General features: G+C 45.6%; 1 protein-coding gene across 1 annotated transcript in view; it reads left to right on the top strand.

Annotated features, from left to right (window-relative positions):
• The window catches only part of STK32A (serine/threonine kinase 32A), a 185,017-nt gene that overhangs the window by 137,090 nt on the left and 23,119 nt on the right, over positions 1–24,808 (top strand). The window contains exon 6 of the mRNA XM_088462122.1: positions 17,257–17,354. Coding sequence (XP_088318248.1) covers positions 17,257–17,354 — 98 coding nt within the window. The remainder of the gene's footprint in view (positions 1–17,256; positions 17,355–24,808) is intronic.

Below are 24,808 nucleotides of genomic sequence, written 5' to 3'. Positions count from 1 at the left end.
AGAGCCGAACGCTCTGACAGAGTGCTTGCTCTGAATCAGGGCCGGCCTTCTTGTTTTTTAGAGCGGCCTCCTGGCCGCTCGCATAGCTGTGGGTGACCACCCACAGCTATAGCGAGCGGCCAGGAAGATCGCAACCATCGGGCTTGCGACGAGACCCTTGTGGTAGGGTCTCGTTGTCGCAAGCCCCAGAGAGATTTCGGCTCTGACAGAGCCGAAATCTCTCCCACTGACATCACTTGTGATGTCAGTGGGGCCGGCCCCAGACGGTAGGAGTTCCCATGGGAACGCCTCCGTCTGGGCAGCCACGCCCCCGGCCCGCCCACCAAAGGGGGCGTGCTGTCACTCAACATCGAAAGCACGCCCCCTTTGGTACAAGACCTGGAACGACTGTTTGCCCGTCGCTATCCGGGTCTCGCGCATGCGCACGACGGAGCCGGCTCCATCGTGCGCATGCGCACTGGGCCACCATCGACCCGCTGGTGAGCGCATAGCGCTCGCCAGCGGGTCTGAATCAGGCCCAGAGACTCAATAGGTTGACAACAGATAATCGACCGGAACAAAAGGCTGACAGGTTGACACACGTTTTAAACATTTTTAAGGCAATGGTTAGGGGTTAGGGTGAGTGTTAGACACATGCCGGAGGGTTAGGGTTAGGCGTGGAAGGGGACGGTTAGGGATATGCACTAGGGGGAGGATTGGGTTAAGTTTAGGCACTTGGGGGAGGGTTAGGCACTAGGGGGGAGGGTTAATCACTAGGGTGAGGGTTGAGACAGTGTGCTCTAGTCTTTTTTCCCTTGGTTATTCCAGATGCACCTTGTGTTTACCCTTCCCTATGACCCCTGGTAATGTTAACAAGTGTGTAAGTTCTTTTTGACCTATCCAACACCTCCCAACATTAACCTCTGCTGTAATAGGGACAAGGGATGGGGAGCATTGCCACTTTTGAGGCTTAGCCACACCAGTGAAGGTGTGTCTACGCCACATTTTTTCATGATATGTAACACACCGGTGTGTACTCCATCAATGATTGCCATCGAAGGAAAATACAGATGGAACCATCGATAGTATGAAACCATGCAATGGCATACCATCGATGGTTCCTGCAGGCAATGACACAGGGCTACTGGCTGACAGTCTAGTAGCACTGCAGTGCAAGACAGTGAAAAAAATATAAAAAAAACAATTAGTCCACAGCTATCATCAATGGCGGGAAACTATCTGCATTTTCGCCATCGATTGTAAAACCATCTGCCATCAGAGGGCAACCATCGATGATTATTTTTTACTATTGATGGTTGCCAGCTAGCCCTATTCTGGAGTCCTTGGCAGGAGTGTTTCTAGAGAGGAGGGGGCCCGTGTGCAGTCTCCAACACGGGCCCCATCCTCTCTGTCCGGCGGCCGGCAACACACTGAGCTGTGCGCGGCCAGCGCCGGTTATAAACTCTGGGCACTAGAGTGCGCCCAGAGTCTATAGAGGTCACTGGATAAATGGCGGCCATTTTTCCTGTACTGCACATGCGCAAACGAAAGGAAAATGGCCGTGGCGGCCATTTTCCAGTAGTTTTTACAGCGCTGGACCCCCGTGCCGACGTGGGACTCCAGAGAGGTAAGTAATTCTATGGGTGCAGGGTGTGCGGTGTGGGGCCCCCCTGGACACAGGGGCCTGTGTTCCCCGCACACCCTGCATCCATTATAGATACGCCCCTGGTCCTTGGCCACTTTCAAGCTCCCTTTCCATACTGTGTGTGTTACATGCTATGTTGTTTATATTGTTTACTTTACCACTCTGCTTGAACTGCAAAGCTTTTATTCTGTTTCCTGTTTATAATTTCCTGTTATTATGTTCTGCACCTTCCAGTTCCTGTAGTTTTACCATCTAACAATTCACTCCCTAACTGTGGGTTCTACTTGGTTTGCATGAGTCTTCTCTGTCAAATTCTACTGGCACTTTATAAATACTGAATAATAATAATATATTCGTTATTTTAGTGGATTTTAAATAATTATTGGATACAAGGACAGGATAAGAGTAATCTGTGAAGCACTATGGCCCTGATTCAGAGCCGGACGCTCTGACCAGAGCGCTCGCTCTGAATCAGGGCCCTCCTCCATTAAAATGGAGCGTCCTCCTGGACGCTCGTATAGCTGTGGGTCACCACCCACAGCATATACGAGCGTGCAAAAAGATGGTCGCGATGGTCTTGACCATCGCGACCATCGGACTTGCGAGGTAAACCCTGCGGTCGGGTTTCCCAGCCGCAAGGCCAGGAGTGATTTTGGCTCTATCAGAGCCAAAATCACTCCCACTGACATCACTAGTGATGTCAGTGGGGCCGGCTTCAGATGGTAGGCGTTCCCATGGGAACGCCTCCGTCTGGCAGGCACGCCCCCGGCATGCCCGCCAAAGGGGGCGTGCTGTCAATCAACATCGACAGCACGCCCCCTTTGGTGCGAGACCCCGAGCGATGGAAAGCCCGTCGCTCGCCGGGTCTCGCGCATGCGCACGACGGAGCTCCCTCCATCGTGCGCATGCGCAGTGGGGAACATCGACCCACTTGCGAGCGGACTGCCGCTCGCGAGTGGGTCTGAATGACCCCCAATGTCCAAAAATATACTGGTTCAAGTTTGATACATTTAGAATAAAATACTAGCAGCCGATCCAACGGATTGGTACGATATCGCTGCTATATATCGTACCGTGTATGGGCATGATATCGGATAGTGCGCACACCCGTGGGGTCGTTCATCGCACCTCCAGATCTTACTGCAGGTTCAGTTGATCAGGGGTTGAGATGTGCGATTCCATGCAGCGCTATGCGGGGGTGGAAGGGGGGTGCTGGCATATCAGGCAGTCGGCCACCCAATCGCACCGTGTGTGGGGACCACCCGATATGTCGGCCGTCGGATCCCCTGTCACGTCGCAAGGTGCATATCGCACCGTGTATGGGCGGCTTTAGATCTACCGTGTTGTGTTGTAATTTTGATGCCTGGTACAGTTAGAGCCGAGCAGGGGTACACTTTTATATACATTGATTTTGACTATTGGTAAGAAAGCAATATTGCAAGAGTGGGTATCTCCCACATGTTGTTTTCTTTTATATACTGTAGTATAGGATTAAGAATGTATCCGATTTTTTTTTTAAAACTCGTGTTCATTTTTTCGCAGAACGTCAAAGGTTTGAACACCCAAAATGCACCAAACTATTTCTTTCACTTAAACAACACAGGGGTGACTTAGTGTTCCTCCAGGAAATCCACTTTAAAAAGCGTCTCGTCTGCCCTCTTCTAGTTGGAGGATTAATTAATTCACTTTTGCATAATCTAGAATATCTCCAGCAAATTAGGATCCTCTTAACTGAGTATTTTCATCTAAATAGTCCCCAGTTTAAGCTCTGGCAGAGGGCAGGAATTCGATTAGTCTATGATCTCACCGCATGTAATACCTGGGTATCTCTGGACAATATTAAGCAATAATTCTCCATCTGTCCTCCCTTTTTTTAATTTTTCCAGGTCCATCATTTTCTTATGTCCCTTCCCCAGTCAGACGTCCTACATGCCCCCACTCCTTTTGAAATGCTCTGCCTTAATTGCCCACTTCGAAGAGGAATGATCGCTTCCATTTCTAGTTTTTTGATTGATGCTGTCTGTTCCCCAGGGCCACCATGAGCGGGAGTGGGAGAGGGATCTGGGACCACCCCCAGATGATTGTTGCTGGGAGGAGGTGAGGGAGGGGATAGCCACGAGTTCTATCTCCACACAGATTAAGGAAACTGCGTATAAACTTTACTATCGATGGTATTACACACCGGTTAAGCTTTCCAAAATGCTCTCTACTTCCACTCCAAGTTGCTGGTGGAACTGTGGCCACAGAGGTATACTCCTCCACATTTGGAGGACATGCCTTCGTATTGTCCCATTTTGGAAGGAGGTCCTCTCACTTGTCAAATCCCTTGCTGGCCTTTCGCTCTCTTTGGATCCATGGGTGTTCTTGCTCTCACGGCCACTTCCAGATATAGATTTTTCACTCATCAAATTATTCTCTCATATTTTGGCTGCAGCTAAATCTATAATAGTCAGACATTGGAAGCCTCTTGACCCACCTGCAGTTTCTGCTCTTATGGTGCATACACACGGTCAGATTTTTCCTTCAGATATGAACAATAACGATTTAAAAATCGTTCAGTCGTTCATATCTGAAGGAAAATCGTTCATATCTGACATGCCTGAACGATGGACGATCAACGATGCGCGTTCCCGATGGTCAGATAACGATTTCTGACATCTGATGTGTTTGCAGTCAGACTTGGACGATTCCATTCATTTTAATGCAGTCAAAAATCGTTCAATCGTTCAAATCGTTCAAAACTTTGGTAAAATCGTTCAAATCGTTCAAATCGTTCAATCGTTCATCTGACAAATCTGACAAGTCTGACAAATCTGACCGTGTGTATGCTCCATTAGGAATTACATTTGGTATATATCGCTAGCATGGAAAATATTACCTACTATCTACATGATTGCCCTCACAAATTTGAACTTGTTTTGGGGCCCCTGGTTCTTGAGAGAGGGTCATGGCTTACCTCCCTCCTCTGGTTTGGTGTCTTCCTTGGGTGTGCAGAGTTTTTAATCTGCCGTCCTCTGGTCCTCCTCTTCGGTTTATGTGCCTTGTAGCCTAGTAAGATTTCCTTCATCATTTATTATCTGACTTTTTGTGATGTGAATTGTTTGATATGTACCTGTTTTTGTTTTTTCTCCCTTCCCTCCTCTTTCTGTTTTCGGTTTACCTTGTTTCTCAAAAGTGAAGAAAAATTACGGAAACATTTGTGATATATTATTTGTATTTTTTTTTATGTGGATTTCTATTGTATTTTAGAGTGTTTTTTTTTTTTTTTTTTTTTTTAAAGTGGTGTTCATATATAGGGTGGGATGTACTAAGTGGTAAAATGAGGTCAAACCCCCAAAATTGCCTATTTTGGGTGTCTGACCACATTCACATGTACCAAGCTACAGAATGCAATACATTACAGTGCTTAGACCCGGTGGGTTACGCCAGCTGTTACCCAATAGAAGCCTATGGGTTTCTTATCAGGTTTCTTCTGAGAGGGATCCAATCAGACCCCTCCCAGTGTCCCCTGCGGCGGCTCACGCCATTCTGCGCATGTGCAGAGGGATTTCTGGGTAACAATCCCGGAAGTCCCTTTAGCATCTAGGTATCACAAAGGACAGCTCTTATTGGGAGAGCTGTCCTTTGCGATTTTAATCGCATATCTCACCACATACCGGCGTAATTAATGATGATATGTACCCGATAATAGGCGAGATGTACCGCATCGCGGATGCATTTCTTAGTACATCCCACCCATAGTAAGGTACAGGACAGTTTCCAATCTCATATAATGAAGGCTGTTGAATCCACAGACTGGCTCCTAGACAAACAGCTTAGTAAATCTTGCTCTGCTTACTCCCTCTGCCTTGCTGCCTTATCCATATTGACACAAAGTTGTCCAAGGTGGACGTCAGTGTGTGGATGGCCACTCTCGGGTTATGATTGCACAACTAAAATCTTGCAAAATGCTAATACTGCACCTTTCTCACTTTAGTTTGTCAGGGTTATAAATGATTTGATGTTTTTGTGTAATAAATGTAAATACGCCTGATACACGTATTTCCAACCTGGTACTATGGGGGTAAATAATATACATGTTTCAGTGTTACACCATGTCCATCAGTTCACTGTTTATGCTCATATATATGTTATGGCCTTGCCACTCGCTTTTCCAGTTTTAATGGTTACTTGTATTCGAGGTTCTTGTAATTGTGTGGTTTTTTTTAAGGCCACCAAACACGAAGCGATATAGCGGCCGATCCGACGGTTTTGAACAATATCGCCGCTATATCGTTCAGTGTGCAGGCATGATATCGTCCACTGCGAGCTCCCGTTGGGTCGTCCGTTGCTCCTCCAGATCTTTCTGCATGTTCAATTGATCTGGGGGGATCGACGAACGATCCCATGCAGCGCTATGCGGGTGGGGGATGGGGGTGCCAGGATATACGCTTTCGGCCACCGGATCGCTCCGTGTGTGGGAAACGCCCGATATGCCGGCTTTGCATCGCAAGGTGCATATCGTACCATGTATGGGGCCCTTTATTTTTGTTTTTGAAAATAGCAAATGAGGTTTGTAAATATAAAAAGAGCAAATTGAAAATTAAGTCTTTAGTATAGTTCTCAGTGACACTAGTGGGCAAGGTCATTGATACTACCTTGCAAGCAGCCATTTAAGAAACAACCCTGTTTATGACTGTAAAATTTAAACTTTAGTGGATGGTGGGAGCACATGTGGTTAATGATAGATTGCTGTAATTGTTGCCATTAAATGATGCTGATGTCATGTAAGTGAGTGCAGCATTTTAATGCCTGAAGGCTTGCTGCGTGTGGGTCACAGATGCTCAGCTTCAAACAGATGCTATGTATAGAGGGCTGGGTTGTTTACATGTTATACAAAAATAAAAAAAAAACACTTGTGGAGGTATCACTCTAGGATTTCTGAAAGAGGAAAAGCTAGTCTAGAAAGCCATGTACAGTATAATATTTATAGCTTAACACTTTTACATATTAATTGTAGTCAATTACACAGGGTAGCGATCTTGTGTATTAGTGCATTAGTGTGGTCTGTTTGTGCAATTGTCATAGTTATGGCTATTGCTCAGATTCTTCATTGTCCGATCTCTAGTACTAATGGCAGGGCCACAGTAAAGTTTGTGGTGGCCCCTACCGATAAAATGGTCAATATTATATGCTGGCGATAGCATTAAAAAGTATTATGTCTAAATACTCCCAGAACAACAAATGTGTTAAACACCCTGTAGTGTCCCCAGTTTACATTTTGCCACATAGAAACCCCAGTTCACATATGCCACATTGCCCCCCACGCTGACAATGTTGCTATGCGTGATGGCACCTGAGCGACTATCCCGTCAGTAATTTTATTAATCTGGCACTGATTAATGTTATTCCTATATGTGTATTTTAAATGTCCATTTTCTTTAAATAGCATCAAATTATCTAATTTGAAATGTATTATTTAAGCAGTGTACATTGTGACAAGAACACTGGAATAGTGTTTAAGTATATTTGTCCCAGGTTTGTTGTTCTTTAAACGGTTTGCAAAGAGCTTTTAGGCTTTGGCAAAGTGTCAGTATGTTAACCCTGTCGGGATCTCGGCATCGGGTTTCTGACCACCGGGATCCCGACTGCCAGCATATAATACCCAACCCATTTCCAACAGCTACTTGTTACAAGTGAGCTATACAGATCTGCCCACATTCATCTATCCTCCGTGCGCTATAAGTCGCGCCACACATAACGCGGGAGCTCAGTGTGACTCTGTAACTCTGAGCTTCTTTTTGTGCGTCTTTTTACCTTCAAATGTGTCTTCACATAATGATGTGAATCAATAGCATGAGCATCTTCTGCTGATTAAAATGATATGCAGCGTATCTGTGTGTGACTGCGGGTGTATCTGTATGCTAAACACTACATTACAGTGTTACAGCTGCTTACACTGTAACGTAGCGTTTCACATGCAGATACACCAGCACTCGCTCAGAACATAGGCATGCAACATATCATTTTAATCAGCAGAAGCTGCTTGTGCTATATATTATTGTGTGAATAAGACGCATTTGAAGGTAAAAGGATACACGAAAAGATGCTAGGTGCTACCGAGTCACGCCACGTCATGGAGTGACTAGAAGGGCTGTTTAACGCGCCAGGAGGCTAGATGTATGTGGACCCATCTGTACTTGCTGAAATTTCCAGGCCGGGATGTTCTAAATGGAAAATGCGATAAAAACCCAGTTTTCTGGGTTTTACCACATTTTCCATATGTATTATTGGCTGGCCGTCGGGGCTCCGACGTGGAGGGTAAAGTCAGGCGTTACCCTATAGAAGCCTATGGGCTTCAACCACATCACTCTGGTATGAGGGATCTGATCGGATCTCTCCCAGGATGCCCTGTGGCTGCCGCGTCCCTCTGCGCATGCACAAATGGATTCCCGGGTCATAATCGCGGAAGTCCAGGGCACAACGCTGATCATAAAGGACAGCTCTTATCAGGAGATGAGCTGTCCTTTGCGGTACTGATCGCATATGTTAGTACATACGCGATCAGTAAGAATGCGGTGACTGGCGGGATGTACTCCGCAAGGTTAGTACATCCTGCCCCCAATGTTTTTTTTTTAGTTGACAGATAGTAAAGATTTATGTTTAGTGGCAGAAAGGAAAGGTGTGTATTTTGAAGTTTAATTTTATTTCTTAGCTTAATAAAACTGGCTGAGCTCTGTTGAACCCAAAACATTGTATATATGTGATCTCTCGGCTGCGGTTCACTACCATCTATTCCAGTGGATGGTACCTGTCTCCTCTAATACTGTTACAATATTTAAAGAAATATTTGCTCTCTCAGATTTATAAAAATGTAAATCAAAAATTGTTTGTGATGGGATTTTAGGAGCGTGTAATCATATTTTGACTTACACTACTTTTAAATGATTCCCTCTGGGAGGTCTGGATTTTGCCACATTACACTTTGGGGGAGGGGCTGGGCCATGATAACATGGTTCCTAGTAAATTTTCATCACCCACCACACTGGAGAAGCTGGTGGTGGGAACATCTGAATATTCATGAATTTCTGGGTCAAATTTCCATGTCCAAGGCGGACAGTAAGGGCATAGTGCTCTCACTGCCAGTTTAAATGTGTTTGTTGGCATCATATGGTATAGTGGGGTTGTAATAGAAAGCAGGTTTCTAAGTGTATTTCATCTCCTCATTTTGTTTTCAGTGTACTTGTTTACAAGTGAGTCACTTCTTTCTTTGTTCTGGAGGGAGCATCTGTCACTGTTCCCCATCTTCGAGATTTCTTAGTATTTTGTACATAATGGATGGTTTCTGAATGTTTGTTTTCTTGTTGTTGATTGTGTAGTATGTAATTGCCCGTTTTGTTGTTGTTGTCGTTGTTGTAAATTAGTTAAAATTAGTTTACTAAAGATAGGAGCTATTCTGGTTGATGTGTCTTGTGTATAGGAGGAAACAAAGAATCCATGTTTATGTCTGTAAGTGTATACGTATGTAGGTTGTTTCTTTATGATTGCATTTCATTGTTTAGACATGCCCACAAGGTTTCTTTGCTGTGTTTTTTTGCTATGTGCTTTATAATTGTTGCATTTTTATTGGGGGTTTTTTTCAGTTTGACTTAATGTGTTATGTGATGTAACCTTTTATGTGTTATGTGATGTAGCCTTTTTCTTTATCTTGGTGTAGATCAATATTGTCATTTGATAGTTGTGTGGTATGGATTTAATTTGTGGTTGTATGAATAGCAGTGTTCAGTGTTAGAAAATATGTTATGTGCTTAACGTAGTTGAAGATTGTAGTATAGATATAGAAGAATCATTAATTTGTTGAATTGATGTTTCTTGTGGTGCATATCTTCCTTTAGTTGTTTGTGTTAGTCTTAAGGTGCGTACACACTTGCCGATATTCTGGACGACTGAACTATAACGATATCATTCAGTCGTTCACTATACTGGATAACTTGTATGCAAAAACGATGAATGATAATGATCAACGATGCGTGCTCACGAAGGTCAATGGTCTTTGTCGTTCATCGCCCAAACATGTTGATGATATTGTTAGGTTGTTGCATGTTCGGGAATGAGGGAGGGAGCCCGGCACTGAACGACCTCGGGGACATACTAGACGATGTCACTCAGAAAGCGAATCGTCTAGTGTGTATGCCCCTTTACTGTATCGATTCCTACCTATCTATACACTAAAATTGTCGCTATTTAGCGTTATGAGTCGCACAACAAATAATTGCTTTCAGACTTTGATTGTGGTTCCAAAGCACAAAAAGTTATTATTCACCATAAAAGCAGATAGTTACACGCTGTGATCTAAATTACAATTAGGGCAAACAAATTATACAGTCACAAGGTACAGTCGTTACATACACGCATGCTCTGGATCCAGATCCCGGCATCAAAGATGAAACCTCCGTCAACAGCAAAGAAAGATGACTGGCATCTAGTTTCAGAGAGCCTGCATATATATTCTTACAGAGATAGGCAATACAATAGAACAGGTTGGCATGATTCCATTGGTTCTTCTTCCTGGTTCTTCTGTTACAGTACAGTTTATAGGTTAATTCGTATGGTCACAGTCCAGCCTCCAACAGCTCTTTGTGTCCATTTTCCCGCTGCATAACAAATCTAAACTGGCTGCATTACAGGATACATTTTAATGCCTAACTCTCTATGATCCATAATTTGCAGACACATGTTGCGATTTCTTCACCGATGGAGCTGGAAATCTGCAAAGACACAGTGGTTTAGAATGACACCAAACACGGTCTGCTTATCATGCACTAAACCTTACATATCAAATAACATGTATTTCACAACATTACTGATAATGAATGAAACCTTAAATATTAACCTTAATGCTAGGTTACCTTTTTATGTAAATGTGCAGTGTGTAAGTATTGGGGTATTAAGAAAAGACGCTAGTTAGCATTGTGCGACTACGTGTTTGTGGAGTACACCATGGTACCTGTTTTGCAAGGTTGATCATATTATATGTTTTAGTAACTGTCTGTATTTATATAATGAGGGCTTTTAACATCTTTCTGTTGCGTGGGAATCGCACGATGCTAAATAATAGCATCACCATATGTACTTATGTGTGAGATTCGCTAAAATGGCGCCGGGCTGCCAGTCGCAAAATGGCGTCTTGTTGCCATTCGCAAAATGGCGTCTTGTTGCCATTCGCAAAATGGCGTCTTGCAGATTTAATTTTAAACAGATTCTGTCTCAGCAAATTATCCAGCTTCGACAACTGGTATATGGGAAGCATATAAATAGACAATGTGGTTATCCTGTAATCTCAGAAAACAATAACTCTGTCAGTCCCTCCATTGGTTGCTAGTTTTCTACCATATTCAATACAAAATACTTTTACTTACACATAAAGCTATTAACCAAACCACACCAACATACATCTCTTCACCCATCTCAAAATATCTCCCAACCCGACTTCTCCGCTCAGCACAAAATGTGCATCTCTCATCCCCATGCATTACTTGCTCCCATTCACGGTTACAGGACTTTCTTCTGGCTGCACACACTCTTTGGAATGCCTTACCACGTGCAATAAGATTTTCCTCTAGTCTCCTATCCTTCAAGTGTTCCCTGAAAACTCACCTCTTTAGGCAAGATTATCAGATTCCAGAATCGCCCACATAACCTTCATAGCTTCCATATCTAATTACATCCCCTTTCAGTCACACGTAACCTCACACGTAACCTCACACATTGTCTTTCTTTCACATCCTCCTGACATTTGGCCGACTTTCCTGTGTGACTGGATCATACAACCCACCAAGAAAATGTGCATTCTGGCTGGACCAAAATGCAATATATAGCACCTATTTTTGTGTATCAATGCCTATTTACCTATATATTGTAAGCTTGCGAGTATTGCCTTCCTACCTATATATCTGTCTGTTATTACTCAGTTTTGTTCTATTAATGTTTCCAATTGTAAAGCGCAACAGAATATATTGCGCTATATAAGAAACTGGTCATAAATAAATTAAATAATTATTTTATTTCTCTTATGGATGTTTGTAAGGTTAAGTGGGCGTCCTTGTGAATGCTGCGGCGGCAGAATGATCGCAATGGATTAGCATACTATCGCAGTTGAACTGCGTGCATAATCGCTATTGCATTCGCAGTTGTGATCCCTAATGAATCAGACCCTTTGTGAGTTTTTTCCTGGGGAAGAGATGGCACCAGGATGCACTATGGAAAGAACGCAGGCTGTGGTAGTGTAGTGCTCTGAGCAATGTTCTTCTGGGAAACCTTGGGTCCTGGCATTCATGTGAATGTTACTATGACACATATCACTTACCTAAACATTGTTGCAGACTAAGGGCCAGATTCAGACCCACTCGCGAGCGGCTGTCCGCTCGCAAGTGGGTCGATGTTGTGCACTGCTCATGCGCACGACGGTGGGAGCTCCGTCGTGTGAATGCGCCAGACACGACGAGCGAAGGACTTTCCTTCGCTCGTTGTGTCTGATCAAAGGGGGCATGCTGTCGATGTTGATTGACAGCACGCCCCCTTTGGTGGGCGTGCCGGGGGCGTGCCTCCCTGCCGGGGGCGTTCCCAAGGGAATGCCCCCTTTGGTGGGCGTGCCGGGGGCGTGCCTCCCTGACGGGGGCGTTCCCAAGGGAACGCCTACCGTCAGAAGCCGGCCCACTGACATCACTAGTGATGTCAGTGGGAGTGATTTTGGCTCTGATAGAGCCAAAATCACTCCGGGCCTTGCGGTTGAAAACCTCAACCGCAGGCTCCGGCTCGCAGTGGCGATGGTCGCGATGGTCAAGACCATCGCTGCCATCAAACTGCACGCTCGTATAGGCTGTGGGTGGTGACCCACAGCTATACGAGCGTCCAGGAGCACGCTCCATAATTATGGAGGGCGGCCCTCATTCAGAGCGTGCGCTCTGCTCAGAGCGTACGGCTCTGAATGAGGGCCTAAGTACACACTTTCATGGCAATGGTATTCCCTGATGGCAGTGGCCTCTTTCAGCAGAATAATGCGCCCTGCCACACTGCAAAAATTGCTCAGGAATGGTTTGAGGAACATGACAAAGAGTTCAAGGTGTTGATTTGGCCTCCAAATTCCCCAGATCTCAATCTAGTCCACATGAGCAGGGACGTAGGGAGGGCGGTTCCACCGGAGCGCGAGCTCCAGGCGCCTTAGTTCCCAAGAGGGTGCCCTGATGTCGGACTCTGGAAGCAGCTGTCAAGTAGCTGACAGCCTGCTGGGTCCGTGTCCAGCCTGCCAGATGCTGTGATACAGAGCAGCAGCAGCGTCCTGTCCTGCCTTCCTGCTGCTCTAGTGAGAGACTCCATGGTCAGAGGAGTGTTTGTAGCACTCCCACATATCCACCAAAATATGACGGCACTCAGTAGACTTCTTTAGAGATTAAAATGTCCTTTAATGTTCCGATGTTTCAGGGTAACCCCCCTTCCTCTGTGACTGTAGTACACAAAATAAAACCATATACCCTCCATGATCATAATATTATTGAATTCACCTGCATGCCGGTGTGTGCGATTGCCTCAGATCGAGCGCCCAGACCAGCCCAGACCGCCCCACGTGACGTCACCAGCCTGCGTAAACAGCAAGCTGGCTTCAGACACAAGCAACAGTGTGTGCCGATCACATGACACTCAATCCACAGCGTCATCAACCCACACCAGTCTGCCTAGTGGGTCAAACGTGTTGCCTAGCAACTACTGAAAACAACACATCATAAAAAGAATACATGGTACTTTACAAATTAAAAAAAGCACAAGTGATAATTAAATCCTGTGTCAGTTAAAAGACTGTATATCAACATTATGTTAATAATAATAATAATAATAATAATAATAATAATAATAATAATAGTATTATAACATAGTACTCCATAATATAAAACTAATGGAGTATAAATTACACCTGCAATAAACAACATTCAAAGTAAGCACTGCAAGCCCAGGGTTCATTTAACCCTTTTGGGAAGATGGTATCTTCCCTCCCTGACATTGGTGGAGGGGGGACATATTACGACTACAGTATTTTTGGATCTGACTGTGCGGAATTCCATCATCATCATCAACCGTTTGTCATTTATGACAATAATATTAACTGATTATGTGGAACTATAATATGTGCTGTTTATGACACTGAATCACGGAGACTGTTGGAGTCCAGGTCGATTACCTTAGGAATTATCATGTAACCCTACTTTACTATTAAATTAGGGTATTCAGACTATCTGTGCGTCTGCTATGCTTCCTTCACTAACTTAAATGTATATACTGTATATATGTATAACTGTATACAAACTCTTGGATTAGATATACATTACCCACCCACAGCTTAGTTTCCACTCTAATAGTTTCCGTACCTATTGGCTTACCTTTTATAATTATTATTATTATTATTACCAGTTATTTATATAGCGCACACATATTCCGCAGCGCTTTACAGAGAATATTTGTCCATTCACATCAGTCCCCGCCCCAGTGGAGCTTACAATCTATGTTCCCTATCACATGCACACACACATACACACTAGGGTCAATTTTTTGTTGGGAGCCAATTAACCTACCAGTATATTTTTGGAGTGTGGGAGGAAACCGGAGTACCCGGAGGAAACCCACGCAAGCACAGGGAGAATATACAAACTCCACACAATTAGGGCCGTGGTGGGAATTGAACCCACGACCTCAGTGGTGTGAGGCAGTAATGCTAACCATTACACCGTCTGTGCTGTGGTAACAGTGTTACCACAATATTAGTAGAACTAAATACATATAAATAACTATATTGTTCTTTAAAATAAATAATGGTCAATCCTTTACCATTGTTTTGCTTCTTCAAACTAAGGACCAGAAAGAGATAATATATGGCAGCTAAAGTATTAACCCTTAAATCAATGGCCATAAATAAATCACAACTTATTGATCCTCCTTTACTTTCACATTACATGTTCCATACTGAGAAGTTGGTTAGCATAACAATCACTGTGTGAAGAAAGTTGATGTGTGTATGTATACATATATATATATATATATATACATATATATATATATATATATGGGTTTATCAAGGCTGGATGAAATAATAGTTTTGTTATCTTCCTGCAGGTGATGATTGCACATGGGAATATCTTCCACTGAATAGTATTACAACCTAGATATAGGTGATGTGATGCACAAAGTTAAGCTGCAGCTGTAGTTTTGAGGGGTATATATAATTATATGTTATGTGAATATTGTCTGTATATATCCTGAGTGAGGCAGGTGAACTCAGTCACTTAATGTAAGGTCAGAGGCTGTTTCTTAGACTGTTGTACTTAGTGAATGCCTCAGTGAGGTTATAGAAGACTTACACCTGTCTGGCTCTGGCTGAAGCTGACTGACTTCCAGGTTGTGTGGCTGCATTCTGTCACAGAGTTCCTGATATAATAGTAGTAAGTAGTCTAGTATTAGATATACACAGATGCTGCAGTCTTATTTCACTAATCACTGAGGAGGGCTGCAGGGGACGTTTCTGCCTTCACAATTATGCCCATAGTATGATATGTTAGAGGATCTTTTCCGTGTATAAGTTAGTGGGTATAGTAAGAAGAGAATATAGGGCCGTCACTGTGGAGAGATTACAGACCTCTCCCGACGTATTCCAGTCAGAACCAGCGGTTACTGACAGCTCTGGCTGCTCCCCTCAGACATTAGGTAAGCTCTCTCTTTCTGCTTAAAGGGGCAGAAATCTGCTCTGATCCCCCTACTCAATGGCTGCCACTCATCACTTCTCCTCATCTGCTGTCCACTTTAGAGAGCACGGGCTCCGTCTCTCTAGATCAGGTACCTGACTCAGACTCCCGCCTCTTTCAGTCGGCACCTCAGGTCAGCTCAGCTCTAACTGACCTCTCTCTCCAACTGTCACTTCTCCTCAGTGTCAGTGTGCACAGTGATCAGTACTAGCTCTAACTGACCCCTCTCTCCAACTGTCACTTCTCCTCAGTGTCAGTGTGCACAGTGATCAGTACTAGCTCTAACTGACCCCTCTCTCCAACTGTCACTTCTCCTCAGTGTCAGTGTGCACAGTGATCAGTACTAGCTCTAACTGACCCCTCTCTCCAACTGTCACTTCTCAGTGTCACTGTGCACAGTGATCAGTACTAGCTCTAACTGACCCCTCTCTCCAACTGTCACTTCTCAGTGTCACTGTGCACAGTGATCAGTACTAGCTCTAACTGACCCCTCTCTCCAACTGTCACTTCTCCTCAGTGTCAGTGTGCACAGTGATCAGTACTAGCTCTAACCGGTTTTAGGCATCCAGAACCTTCTGGATGATTCTGACCCACACCACCAGTTATGTATAAGTACACATATTATTACATATTTGTGGAACAATTATATTTATATTAACCATTAAACAGAGATAATAGTTATATAATAATACTTATATTTCAATTCTTAACACAGTTCATATAGTCATATCACCTGTTTGCTGGATTAACCCTAAATAGAGGTTACAGTCATTTATGGATACTAAAGTTCTGTAGTGCAAGGAATACAATGTTACATGCACATGCCACTTTTTGACTTTGGAGATTAGATTTAATTTGAGTACATTGATCCCAAATAACCACTATTCTGTATTATCTTAATTAGCTGATGATCTTCTATACATTTATATATGTGTTATTTGGATTATTTCTGCATGCACAATATGTTTTAGATTGAATTTTGTGACCAGTATACTGATTTGTTTAGTGGAATAATCCTTGAGATATCATAAATAAATACATTGTTATTTTGTCTATACCTTTTTGTGCCTCACGGGTCCATTACAGGTGAATTGGCGCCATCATTTGTTTACTACTTTAGGATTTGCTGCTGACGTGGTGCCAAATACCGCAGGACACCTTCAGAGGTTTCGTGGAGTTCATGCCTCAATGTGTTAGAACAGTTTTTTATACATATCAGCCAAAACATTAAAACCACTTGACTAATATTGTGTATGTGGGGGGTGGGGCTCCAATTATGGTCTACCCACTGTGAAGACGGAGACAAAGCTGTCTGCGTCTTAAACTGGGTACACACTATGCGGTCCATCGGATGCGGATAGGAATGATGGATCATAGAGTGTACACGGCGGTCATTTATCAATGCAATGAATGACGCAGCATGGAAAAATGTATCTTACATTCATACACTGGATGTGTGTGGCCAGTTCCATTGTGACATGCCATCGATGCGTACACACATTGTATAGAGTATACCAAGCTTTAGCAGAAAATACTATGTCAGAGGGGTCTGGGTATTCAGAAACCACCCCTGTGTGGGCCGCTGTCATACTGTAGTGAGAATTTCAGTATAGCTGCACTGATCAATGCATTACTTTTCTCACATTTTATGGACTCATCACATTTTTTATAGTAACAACCAACACCAAGTTTTGTGTCAATGCTATACTGTAGTTAACATCTTTTAATAGCAGGGATGTATCCTAGCTTAGACTGTGCAATATTATTTGTGTCAGTTGTACCTTTTTCTAACATATTGCTTTTTCTTAATGTTTTGATATTATTATTATTATTTATTATTATTCGGATATATTTGAATGTTCACAGCTCCAGAGATGTTCTATCCAAGAGATCAAATTTGTTATTCTTTTGCTGTTGACTGGTGGTCCTTAGGAGTTACAGCATATGAACTTCTAAGAGGCAGGGTAAGATCAGCATGTATATATTTGCTTATATTTTCTTCTTTATTGTTGGGCAGATGGAGGGGCCTATTCATCAAACGATAAATGGCCCGGTAACCATGCGGAAACTGTAGTTTAACTTTCCGCAAATTTAAGTTACCGGGTCATTACTCATCAGGGGTCCGATAGGACCCCCTTGGTATTCAGTAAACTCCAAAAACTGATAGTTTTCGGAGTTTGCTGCTGAGAACAAGCACCATCTTCAGATGGCACTTGCTCTCGTAGCTCCACTCCTTCCTATGGGAAAGAGTTCTGGAGATGCGAGGAGGGATCCGAGCAGATCCCTCCGCTGCCTCCTCACTATCTCCCCGGCGACTTTGCGCATACGTGACTCGAGGTAGCCAGGACGAAGGGGAGCAGGTAAGCAACGTAGCTACATCTGTAGCTGCGATACTAACCATGGGGACAACTGCTTTTTGTAGCAGTTGTCCCCTCACCGGAGCAATGATGAATTGCTCCGGTGTCACATTTCCCCCACTGTGAGTTGGATACTAAGTATCCCTCACAGCGAGTTCAATCCTTCATTATCTGAGACAATACGGCCTTCGATGATGAATAGGCCCCTCTGTCATAATTAATAATATAGATATTATTATATGTACACTGTTGGGGTATCATCATGGAGCCAACTTTTAAAAATGATATTGTGTGCATTGCATCAGCGGTTCACAAACTTGGCCCTCAGGAACCAACACAGTTCACATTTTCTAGGTCACCTAGCAGGTGCACAGGTGTCTTCATTACTTACTGATATATATTAATGGGGCAGATGTAGTAAGCCCTGGAGAGTGATAAACTACCAACCAATCAGCTCCTAACCGTTTTTCAAACACAGTCTGTAACATGACAGCAGCTGAGTGGCTGGTAGTTTCACTCTCCAATTTATCACTTTCCAGAGCTTAGTACATATCTCCCAAAAGATCCACACTTGTGATTCTGTGAGGTGACATGGAAAACATGCACTGTTTGGGGTCCCAAGGACTGTGGCTTGCGTTATCCCCCAATGGCACAAGTTGCTCAGAGCTGGATTAAGGCTTTGGGGGGCCCTATAGACCAACATTTGGGACATGGGGATTGGGTCATTGTGCGTAAGCGTTTTGATGTGCACTCCACGCTGGAAGCGTGCACATTGCTTCTCCAGCCTCAAGCGCACAGCATATATAAGAGTTCCTCTCTACCTTTCCTCCAGCCCACAGTTGGGACAGTACCCAAAAAACAGGACTATCCCATCAAAATCAATTGTTGGGGTGATAGTCATATACTGTATACACATACATACACATACAGCCACACACTTATACATACAGTATATTGGGATACGTTTATGAAGCCGGTGGCCACAATCCCGACCGCCGGCTTCCCGAATCCTCTATGCCGCCTTGGGTTAAATGACAGGCGTCTAAAATCTAGACGCCTGTCATTTTCCCGATGCTGGGAGACAGGCGCCCGGCATCCCGATCGAAGTAATGCCGGGCACCGTGAGCGGACAGCCACGGGGGGGAGGGTTAGGTTTAGGGCACCCACGGAGAATTAGGGTTAGGCCCCCCCCCGGAGGGTTAGGCTAGGGGGAGGGAGGGTTAGGGTTCAGCACCCCCTCGGGGGACTTAGGTTTAGGCAGCGGGGAAGGGGGGGTTAGGGTTAGGCACTTAGAGGGGGAGGTTAGGGTTAGGCACTTAGAGGGAGGAGGTTAGGGTTAGACACCCCTAAGGAGGGTTAGGGTTAGGGGGGTTGGTTAGGTTAGTTTATACTTACCTTAGGGATGATCGAGATTTCCAGCACTGTCGGGCTGCCGCTGCCGGGCTCTGCTCTTTTGTCGGGCTGCCGCAGCCGGGAATCGAACTGCCGGTCATGCGGCAGCCGGGAACCCATACCGAATGCAGTATATTACTTTCACACACATAGGGGCCTATTCATCATCCGTTCAGCAGTGGTACTTTATTATACACTTCGCTGCGAGTAGCAGCAGTGAATACTAAAACACCGGAGCAATTAAACATTGCTCCAGTGCGGAGACAGCTGATCCAAAGATCAGCTGCCCCCACATTCTCTAGGACTGCCGAGTCTAAAGGTGCAATTTGTATACGAGACGATTTCGTATATATGATTTCCCTTGAACTCTCTTCAGCAGCTGAAGTGAACGATGTGCAGCAAAAGCTACATGATGTTCACCCAATCTATTGTGCACGATCTAATGATTTGCATATTCATTAGATCGACTGCGATATGACACAGATGCAGGCTTGGATCTGGGAGATCCGAGCCTGCATCTGTGACACATCATTGACACAGAAGCACGGACGGGAGACCAATCTGTGCTGTTTTGTATTTCAATGACACAGATTCATGCACAGACCAGGGAGATACGTGCTACATGCATCTATGTCATTGACACAGAAGCACGGACAGTATCAGTGAGACCGGTCTGTGCTGCTGTGGTTAAAAAAAAGATTCCTGTGGAAAAAAAAAGGAAAAAAACAGTGCTTTTAGTGACCCAGTGCTGGTTGTGTTTAAATACAGGGGACAAACAAAGTAGGGGTTCCCTATATTTAAGCACAACCAGCACCATGCTAGTCAGAACCAGCCCTGGTTGTCAAAATATGGGTGACAAACAATGCAGGGGTCCCCCGTATTTTTTGCAACCAGCACTGGGCTTTGGTCCAGACCTGGTTCTGGAAATACAGGGGGAAAAAATGCATAGGGTTCCCCTGTATATCCAGAACCAGCATCAGACTTTTTCTAGTGGGAGCCTAATGCCACATCACCGGGCCCCCCAGCCGAAGCATCAACCCTGACCACTAGTCAGCCCAGGCCTGGGGAGCTGGGGACCCCCCCGATAAAGGGTTCCCCCTCTTCAGGGAACCCCAGGCCTAGGCTGATAGCCAGGGGCTATGTGTGTGCCAGTTTGATTATGTAGTGTAGTGCATTTGAAGTATAGAAAATGTTGTCTTTTGCTGTCAAACTGCAGGTCCCGGCAAGCCTCCCCCGCATGCTGGTACTTGGAAAACCACAAGTACCAGCATATGGCGTATTACGGGCTCGCTGGTTCCTCTAGTTCCACAGCAAAAGCAATATTAAAATAAACACAGGACACACACACTGTGCAAAGTATAAGTTTATTAAACATACTTACACTTACGCTTGTACACGCACATGTACACATACTCAGCTATGTATCTCTGTAGCCATCGGTCCTCTTGTCCATGTAGAAATTCCATAGAGTACCTGTAAAAAAAACCAGGAATGATGATGATCGTCCATGTAAGATGACGTTTAGCCTCTTTCTGAGTTCCGTTTTTTTGGAGGGAAAAATCCGAACTCAACGTGCAAACTCGAACCTATCCGAGCCTGCACATCCCTAGTATATATATATATATATATATATATATATATATATATATATATACACTTTGGGCCTCATTCAGAGTCGGACACTATTTGCTCTCGCTCGTTCAGAAAAAAGGGGTGGCTATTCAAATGAACAGTTCGCTCTTTGCGGTCTGTTCACGCCTCTAAGTCTGAACGAGCGAACCAAACATGCCGTCGTTTTTTGGAAGACTACGCCCCCTGGCCGCTCGCATCCTACGTCATGTCCGCTATTTATTACATTAATCGAGTACATCGAACAGCGTACGAACTGCTCGATATTCTTGTGGTTGGTTTTTCCTACCGCAATCTTGCGAGCAGTTCTGACTATAAAATAACCCAGTGACGTGGTCAATGACGCTGCTGTATTAATTATGCACACCCATAAAACGCCCGTTTTGACCTTTAAGCACGCCTGCGTTTGGATCTCCACTCCCCGTTTTCAAGCACCTTCCCCTGTTACTACCCACATACGCCTCCTCCTGTCACTTAAAATAGCAGGCATTCGCTATTTAGGGAACAAACGATTTTCGGCCGCACTGACTGGTTCGCGCATGCGTATTACGATCCGTACGCATGCGCAGTTGTGCAAACATCGCTTGGAACGAACGAGCGGCCGCTTACGAGCGGCTCTGAATCAGGCCCTTTGATCACTGATAGGGGCCCCCGCAAGTTTGATGCCCAGGAGCCCCCACAGACCTTAATCCAGCCCTGCCACAGTCACACACATATACACAAACATATGTACGGTCACACATATACATACAGCCACACATTTATATACACATATACAGTATACAAACAGTCACACACATAGGGGCCTGATCGAGTTGTATGCAAATCTACAGTAGCTGCTCCTTGGATCCAGCAACTGTGCTAAAATATGGTAATGCTGCAGGATGTGTCTTGTGCAATTAGACACCTCCTGCTGGCTTACGCGATCCAGAGCTGCATCAGAAGACACCCCCCAGGCTGCAGCAGGCAAGCTCGCAGAAGGCTATCTGCAGATCTTCAAACATCAGAGTTGTATGCAAACAAGGTTTGCATACAACTCTGAATCAGGCCCATAGTCATATGCACATGAATACATACAGTCACACACATACTTATAGGCACTTATATACATATATTATCCCCCACCTCCCTCTTGTCTTACATAATCACTTTGTACACTGGACCTGATTCAGACCCGCTGACTACAAGCGCTCGCTCGCATAGCTGCCAATTTTTGCAAACTGCACATGTGTAATCTTCGCAGTGCGCGTGCGTAAACCGCTCATTGCGATCAGATTTTGCTCGCTCGTAACGGAAAGACTGGATGCCAGTTTGAGTGACAGAATGTGCTGTTTGTAGGTGGTGATGGGAAGTTGCCTGTAAATGGGGGAGTGGCGGTGTGGACTCAGCCGTGTCTGACCATCAAAACGGCGTTTAATGGGTGTCCATAATTACAAAGACGCGTCATTGTACACCAGTGGCGTAACTAGGGTATTTGGACCCCAGGGCAAATTTGATAAGGGAGCCCCCACCACCACCCCGATATGTAGCAGAGGCTGGGGTAGGGCAGAGGGAGGGGACATTGTGGCAGCAGGCAGCCAGGAGGAGGTGACTAGGCTTGGGCTCCTCTGATTGGCTGCTGTAGCAGCAGGGGGCAGGGAGAGCAGTGAGAAGGCAGGGACACAGCTGTCTTCCCTGCTTTACTTCACATAGGAGATCTTTAACATCATCCTGAGATAGCGAATGCATTTGTAGAAGCGAAACGGAAAGCTGAGCTTTCCGTGCTTCTATAACTCACTCTCCCCATCAGTGGCGTAACTAGGGTATTTGGAGCCCAGGGCAAATTTGAAAAAGGGAGAGCCCCCCTTCCCGATATGTGCGCGCGGCAAAAAATGGGCGTGGTCACTTAAAAATGGGGCGTGTCAACATGACACACCCCTTTATTTTCACGCTGAACATTCCTATCCATATGTACCTTAACCCCAGTAGTACCCCTTATACAGTACCCCCAGTATGCAGTTGTGGTCCCTCTTATGCAGGCCCATAGTAGTGCCCCTTATACAGTATCCCCAGTAGTGGTCCCCCTTATACAGCCCCCAATTAGTTCCCCTTACTCAGTGCCCCCAGTAGTGGTCCCCCCAAATGCAGTGCCCTATGTAGTGTTCCCCCTTATGCAGTGCCCCCAGTAGCAGTCCCCACAATGCAGTGCACCCTGTAGTGGTATCCCTTTATGCAGTGCCCTTTATATAGTTCCCCCCATGCAGTGCCCTTTATTTAGTGCCCCCAGCAGTAGTCCCCCCCATGCAGGTTTCCCAGTAGTGGTTCCCCTTATGCAGGCACCCAGTAGTGATCCCCCCTATCTAGTGCCCCCTGTAGTGATCCCCGCAGTGCCCCTAGCAGTAAGCTCCTTATATAGTGTCCCCAGCAGTAGTCCCCCCCCTCCCATGCAGTGCTCCCAGTAGTGGTCCCCCTGATGCAGGCTCCCAGTAGTGACCCCCTCTATCCAGTGGTCCCTGTAGTGGTCCTTCCTGTTATTGCCCCCAGTTGTGGTCCCCCCAGTGCAGTGCCCCTAGTAGTAGACCCCTTTTATAATGCCCCCAGTAGTAGTTCCCCCCCAAGTAGTGGTCCCCAGTTGAGGTTCCCCCTCCCGATTAAGTGCCCCCTGTAATAGCCCCCCCAGTAGAGGTCCTCCCAATAATGGTGCCCCCAGTAATAGCCCCCCCCAGTAGAGGTCCTCCTAATAATGGTGCCCCCAGAAATAGCCCCCCCCCCAGTAGAGGTCCTCCTAATAATGGTGCCCCCAGTAATAGCCCCCCCAGTAGAGGTCCTCCTAATAATGGTGCCCCCAGTAGTAGCCCCCCTGTTGTGCCCCCACCCCAGTAGAGGTCCCCCCAGTGGTAGCCACCCCCGTAGTGCCCCCAGTAGTGCTGACAGGTTTTTAAGCATATATATATAAAAACATACTTACCTGAATCCACACTGCTGCTGCTCCTCCAGTCCGCGAAGCCGCTCCCGCCGCCGCCCGCCAGTCCTCCCGGGCTGGCGCGCTCAGCATAATGGTACAGACGCCATGACGTCTGTCCCATTACCCCGTGGAGGAGTCGGACGTAAGTCCGGCTCTTGCAGTGGGTGCTGCAGCAGTCAAAGAGAGTCTCTGACTCTCACTGGCTGCTGTTTAACACACGCATCGCCGCCTGTGCTTGCGGCGATGCGTGTGTTATGCACAGCCTGAGCCCGCCTCCTGGCACTATTGGGCAAGCGCTAAGGGGGAGGGAACGGGCTCAGGTGTGCAGCACAGGACCGGCGCTGGAAGCCTAGCGCCGGTCCTGTGTAAATGTGTAGCGCTGACCGCACTCATTGCGGTCGGCGCCCCTCTGCACCGCCGGTCCCACGGCGCCCAGGGCACGCACACTGCCCGTCCCCCCCCCTAGTTACGCCACTGTTGTACACGTCACCTATCTTGATTTTTGACTGAAGTACTCGCAGAACTTGCGGGAACCTAGGGCTACCCTAAGCCTTGCAGGGCTTTCAATGGCTCTCGATGTTACCGATTGTCTTATACACTTTCTGGAGATGATGTGTGCTGTGAGAGTAGAGGAGGCGGTATTATGCTAGCTTGCGATCGCTTCGTCGCCGCTCGCAAAGCCATAAAGGGCGTCCTTGAGCCTTGCATTGCGATCATGGATTTTATATGGCCGACCCCTTTTTGCATGAGAGTGAGCGCTTCTAGCGACCGGGTCTGAATCAGCTCCACTGTCTGCAGCTGCTCCTGCCTCAACCCCTCCTCTCTCTCATGCTGCTAGCACTGACAGACTGCACATTGCTGTGTATCCCTGCTCGGACTCCACTCACCCTTCTTCTTTGTTTTAATTTCTATAGCTCGCAGTGCACTTTTGCACTGCAGCTGTAAACAAAGGCAGGAGGGCCCCTGAGTGACACTTGCTCCCAGGGCATTTGCTCCCACCCCCCTTTCCCCTTAATCCAGCTCTGCATGTGCCATGCATAAATGTGGGTTGTGGTTTTTGTGTTTATTGTACTCATACTTGTGTCACTTTAATGGG

This window comes from Taudactylus pleione, unplaced genomic scaffold, assembly GCF_031769625.1.
Source record: "Taudactylus pleione unplaced genomic scaffold, aTauple2 ptg001151l, whole genome shotgun sequence".
Lineage (NCBI taxonomy): Eukaryota > Metazoa > Chordata > Amphibia > Anura > Myobatrachidae > Taudactylus > Taudactylus pleione.
This window is presented reverse-complemented; position numbering and strand designations above follow the sequence as displayed.